Source organism: Sceloporus occidentalis, unplaced genomic scaffold (genome assembly GCF_023333645.1).
Source record: "Sceloporus occidentalis isolate IW3139 unplaced genomic scaffold, rSceOcc1.0.p SCAF_4, whole genome shotgun sequence".
Lineage (NCBI taxonomy): Eukaryota > Metazoa > Chordata > Lepidosauria > Squamata > Phrynosomatidae > Sceloporus > Sceloporus occidentalis.
This window is the reverse complement of record NW_028316984.1, coordinates 90,989,686-90,995,685: the sequence shown is the minus strand read 5'-3', so window position 1 is coordinate 90,995,685 and position 6,000 is coordinate 90,989,686. Positions and strand designations below refer to the sequence as shown.

Below are 6,000 nucleotides of genomic sequence, written 5' to 3'. Positions count from 1 at the left end.
GAAGACTGACGTTTCCTAGTCAAGAGTACACTTGCTGGTGAATCTGAAGCTTGGGAAAGATACTTTTTTAGCGAAGACTCCTTGTCAAGTATATACCTGGGGCTAAACCCAAGACATGGGAGGGTCCACTCTGACTGGGAGTTATGGGAGTAGTATCCCAAAAAATTAACTTTCCCAAGATCCTGATGGATCTTTATTTGCTGTTGGATGTAGCAGTGGATATAGCCAAAGGTATTTTTTTTAAAAAAAAAAAGGAGGGGGAGATACATTTGCAAAGAAACTCTGTACTGTAAGATAATGTTTGTCTCCACAGGAAAAGCCAAGCCAGTTTCAGATATCACCCAGTGAAAGAAGAAGAAGATGATGGTGGTGGTGGTGATGATGATGATGACAGTGGCGATGAAGTCAGCAGCCTACCCCAGATAGGACACAAAAGACAGCATCCTGTCATCACCAGGGTCAGCGTGATGTTCAATCCTCTCGATAGTGAAAGATATGACAGCTTCTCCAGCTCTTCCCCACCTATTACTGAACCATCAAAGCATCAGTAAGTCAGTCATATTCATAAAAACCTTCACGTTCACAAGCTTTAACTTTTTAAACATGCTAATGGTTTAACATCGTGGGCTCCCATGAAGCACAGCTTTTTAAAATCCCACAATAACTTGACAGATCTGTGTCAAGCATTATCAAAACAGGAGCAAACTAATGCATTTGAGGGATGTGGACAGCAGTCTTGTAGATGTTTACTCATAAGCAAATCCTTCTAAGTTCCACAGGAATCGCTTCCAAAGAGGCACATGTAGGATTGTAGCTTAAACATTATTTAAAGAAATATAAGCAAAGTGTGTGACTTTGAAATGTGTGGTTGGCAACTAAACTGCTTACCCTCCTGTCTTATTTCATCTAATCAGCCCACTGGGGTTTGGTGATCTTAGATTGCTCCACTGTTGTTTATTTCTCTTCCTGTACATCATGACAAAATAAAGAAATACACACACATACACTGCATACCTATTCTAGCTATAGAACTGAATTGGAGGAGTGAGCTATTAATCATTGTTTTGTAAGCATGAAATTTGCAGTCATGAGCTCTTTTTTGTCCACCAAGTTCAGAACAAACTCTGCAATATTATAGCACTCTGACACCATTTTAACTGCCATGGTTACATCATGTGGGGTGTTCTTTTCCCCTCTTTACATGTAATCTCTGGGATAAAATGAGAAAGACACTTAATATTTCTGATGAGGAGAAGAGTGGTAATTTCTTCCATCCTTCTTTACCTGCATCAACCAGCCAAAGTTGCATGTCTTTGCTGTTTTGTTTTTTTCTCAGCCATGGCAGCTAAGGGCTATCAAATGCAAACAAAACAACTAATTTTTGCTGATTGTGAGACCAAGTGGAAGAAATTAGAGACAGATGGAGATAGGTAAAAGAACCTCTGAATCTTAGAGGAGCCAAGATGCCATAGGAAACCCTGCTTGGTGGATCCAAAAAAGCTGACCTGGAGTGTTGAGGAGGAGGAGGAGAAGAGGATAAAAAATTAGAGGCTAACAGAGCCCAGAATAGCAGACAAACTGTAATTATTACAACATATGGCAAGTCAAGAAAGGTTCTAGGAGAGCAAGAGAAACTGATGTGATGCAAAAAGAGAGAAAAAGAGAGAGAGAGAATAAGGAAGGAGAAAGAAAGTCATGCAGAAGAAAGAGATTTATATACAGGTTAGGGAGGGAATAGCAGACTACAGGTAAACAACCATAGTAATAAGGGTGAATGCATTTACATGTACACATATGTGTGCTTACATGCAATTACAGAGAATTTTAATTTTCAGGCCCACTTTCCCATTAAAGCAAAATGGGAAATTCATTTTCTTCAGAGGGGTACTTTTCCTTTGGGCATCAGCTATTGGAGTTGCATTCTGGCAAGGGTGAGAGTAGAGCTTCTTGTAAGCCACCTTGGGTACCATGATGGGAAAAATATGGGACACAGAGGTGTGCCTATGTGGGAGGGGGCAAATGAGGGCTTTGCCTCCAAAATATTAATTCTTTCCTGACCCATGACAATTTTCTTCATTCCCCAAACTTCTAGCATTGTAGAGAGTGACACATTGAAAATCATTCACACCTAGAACTCTCATACTTGCATTCTTTTGGTATTCCTAAATGCTCAGCAGAAGATTTAAGGAGCAAAATTTTTATTTGGAGGGGGCAATGCCCTTAGCTACACTGGTGGAATATTAAATAAGTAAAGTTGGGAGTAGAAGAGACAGAGCCAAAAGTAGGCAAGGGTATCCCTTATCTCTCCTGACATTCCCTGCTTCTTCTGTTCCTCACCTCCCAGTGGATGGGATAGATCATTCTTCCTGTTGGGTTGGCTGTTGCTTGCAGAGGGCTGTATGAAATGTGAGCAATAGTGACCAGAAGTTATCCACTCTGTCGTAAAAGTAAGGCCTTTTCCAGACATGACTCCCTATGGAATGCCCTTTTTAGGAAGCCTTGTCTGATGCCAATTTGGCTATCATTCAACATCCAGGCAAAAGCCTTGGCAGGAGGAGAAAGGCAGTTCATGGTGCAATGTAAACTCATTTTTATTTCAGCTATACACATTCTTCTGAATTTCTGTTATGTTGTTTCAGCCCTGCATCTGCTATTATATTGGTTTTATGGATTTATTGTTTCCGTCACAAACCAAACTGAGAGGATTTATTGAAAGGGGGGGGGGGTATAAAAACTCTCTGAGAAATGATATGCATCAAGAGCAGTCCTGGGAGGTATGGCATTGCTGTTGCTATAGGTAAACTGAGTCTGAGTTAATGAAGTACAGTAGATGTTACAGTATTTAACATGTATTGGGTAACACTTCGGTTCAAGTAATCTAGACAGCTGTGGGTAAGTCACTGTTTACCTCATTGGTTCAGATGATACAGGGAACACCTTGATCATCTTTAGAGCTTTGGAAGAAAAGCAAGAGAACAATATGTTGTAATAAATATGAGTTCCCCAAAGGAAACACATCCATTAGTCTCAGTTCCTCTGCTACTTTGCTACATATCCACTCAGCTCCGCTCTGTTAGGAAGAATCTTTATTATTATGCTTGATGGATGGAGAGCGTTGGAAATGGTATATCTGTGGCTGTTTCTCCTTATTGGGACAGTAGTTAGATCACATAGTACTAGTGCACCATGGCAGTATTTAAGTTACATGTGGGCAATTTCAGACTGGAAGGGCAGGTTCATATAATTGAATGTTCTTCCTCCATATCTAATTAAAATAAATCTTCTCTCTCATGTCTTTAAATCACTCCTGATCAGACAAAGAAAATGAAAATTCATTGGCTGGAGATAGCTGGTAACTGTTTGAGGGAGCCTGGTGCATCTACATCACATTCACAAGCACTATCTGGGCAAATAGATTTTTAAAGGATACAAAACCCTATAAAGAGACAAAAAGAGGATAGCAAACTATGATCAGTAACCCCTCCTTCAAACTGCTTCAGCTGTTTGGAAAAGCAAGTCTATTGTCTGTCTCCAGCCTTTCATACGATTAACTTCCCTATTATATAAACCAAAGAGGATTTCTTTGAGCAGGAGAGAACAGAATCTACTAGTAAATGCTTAACTTATGCTGAAATAAGTTGGTTAGACTTTAAGGTACCACAAAACTCCTTTTTAATAATAGATTTCAAGGTTATTTGTAAAAGACTAGCAGGGTTTCTGATGATCTAGCAAGAAGATCCTACTGCTCAGCTTTCGCTGCTGAAGAACAATGTTTGGGGGGAAATAAAAAGTGGTAGGGGGCCACAAATTCTTTGGCAGAGTGTGCTCTCAGAAGTACTCTGTCCCCTTAATTCTTAACATATGCCCACTGGCCTGAGCCACATTTCTGCACTTCTCCCCTAATGGTAGACACAGCATTCTCATGAAACAGAAAGAATATCCCACAGACCTTCAGCCTGCCTACTTGTGGGTGCGTTATACAAGCCTTAGTGTTTTACTTCCTTTCCAGGGAATGTTCTTCCATGCAGAACCGTGAGTCAGCAGAAAGCCCACGCTCCCTGCTACTGTTACTGCATCAGAGAGATCTGGAAATCAAAGGTTTGAAAAGTGCTGCCCAGAAAGAGCAGTCTAACCGACTTAACTGGATCTTGCAGGAGCTTGTGAGGCCAAGGCAGAAAGGACCACCTAAAAAGTGAGTTACAGTAAACTTTACAAAAGTAGAGTATGTATTCACTACAAAGCCCAACTAGGTCTTGCAGAATGGCAGGTGACAAAATAGGGCCATGGCCATCAAATAGCAAACAGGTTAGTAGATGTATTTTATCAAGAGGTGATTGAAGAGGATGTTGTTGGGTGGATTTGCTTATATGGAAGCAACATTCTCCGGGCATCTCTCACTGAGGTGAAACTGGAAGCATCATTAGCAGATTAAGAGATTATCAATATCCTGTGATCAACCCCAAATTATAGGGCACACCAAGCACAGATTACCAAAGTGAAAAGTTAGAAAAAACAACAATGACCCACCCATTAATGATAATGACTGTAAAAGTGCTGATCATGAGGGATTTGGTTTGGGGTGGAGTTTAAAAAAACCTGGTACTTGAATACTTGAATAGGAATACCAAATGTTACAGGCTCTGTTTCACAGGAAGGCACTTCTGAATATTCCTTGCCTAAGAAAACCTTATGAAAATGACTGGGGTTGCATTGACAGGTGATTTTAAAATAGACAGACATATGGGAAAACTTGACAAGTTATTAGCTGGAGAGGATTGTTTTAAATTTTAGTATTTGTAAATTTTGCTTAATTTAAATAATCTCAATCTGGTATTTGAAGATTGTAGGCAATGTATTCCCTTCTGTAAATAATCTGTTTGATAAACTTCTGAGATGTAATTAGCTTGTTTCTAATGCAGTCTCATGCCTACACCATTGTCAGGCTATTTAGCCTACAAGATACAGAGTGTTTATTTTGGTAGGTAGAAATAGTTTAGGCTCAAATGTAAAGCTACATCATTGAATGCCAAAGTTAGGATTGTCCATACCATTGCATTTCCAATTTTTATTTATAGTTGTAAAAGCTGAACCGGGGCGGGGGGGAAGCTGATAGAAAAATTAATTAATGTGAAATGTGGTGCTGGAAGAGAGTTCTACAGATACCATGAATTGCCAAAAAGACAAATGAATTGGTCCTAGAGCAAATCAAGCCTGAACGCTCCCTAGAAGCCAAAATGACTAAATGGAGACTATAGTACTTTGGCCACATAATGTGAAAACTCACTGGCAAAGACAATAATGCTTGGTAAGGAAGAAGGAAAAGCGGAAGACAGTATTTCAGATGAATGAATGAATCAGTCAAGCAGTCCATGATCCTGAGTCTGCAAGACCTGAGCTGATGACAAAGTTCACAGGGTTGCCATAAGTTGAAGTCAACTTGACATCAGTTTACAACAACAGACACTAAACAATATTTCAGGCAGCATTCCCTAACTGTCATATCTTATTTGTGGAACTTTATTTAAAAGAGTGCCAGAGGATACATAGACCACAACATGAAAGGTAAGATGATTTGTGTTGGTCCATCATGTATAGTGTTCGCAGTGGAATACTCATCCTTTTAATTTGCTGTAAACACAGAACACAGAATTTTTCCTCTGTAGAAAATATTTTGCTCTGATGTAACTTAAAAATTTAAAAAGTTTAATTCAGTGTCTGGTTTGCTTATGTCATGTTACTGATTTGCAAGCCCACATTCTAGCAAAAAGCATTATTAGTCCTGTAGGCAATTCTTCTACAGTTCCTGTAGTGACTCTTTAGAGCAGGGGTGGGCAACTACCAGAGATTCAGGAGCCACACTTTCTTTTCACTGGATCTTGGAGGGTTGCACACACCTTCCATATTGCCCAATCACAATTATTAAATATTTACAACCTTTTAAAAAATCTACTTTACTCTCTGGTTTTAAAAAATGCTCTCCCTGTTTTAAAACAGACAGAG

At 39.5% G+C, this 6,000-nt stretch overlaps 1 protein-coding gene across 1 annotated transcript in view; it reads left to right on the top strand.

Annotated features, from left to right (window-relative positions):
- Nucleotides 1-467: 467 nt before the first annotated feature.
- Nucleotides 468-6,000, top strand: part of LMNTD2 (lamin tail domain containing 2) — a 63,490-nt gene continuing 57,957 nt past the window's right edge. The window contains exons 1-2 of the mRNA XM_089523093.1: nucleotides 468-547; nucleotides 4,010-4,192. Coding sequence (XP_089379219.1) covers nucleotides 468-547; nucleotides 4,010-4,192 — 263 coding nt within the window. The remainder of the gene's footprint in view (nucleotides 548-4,009; nucleotides 4,193-6,000) is intronic.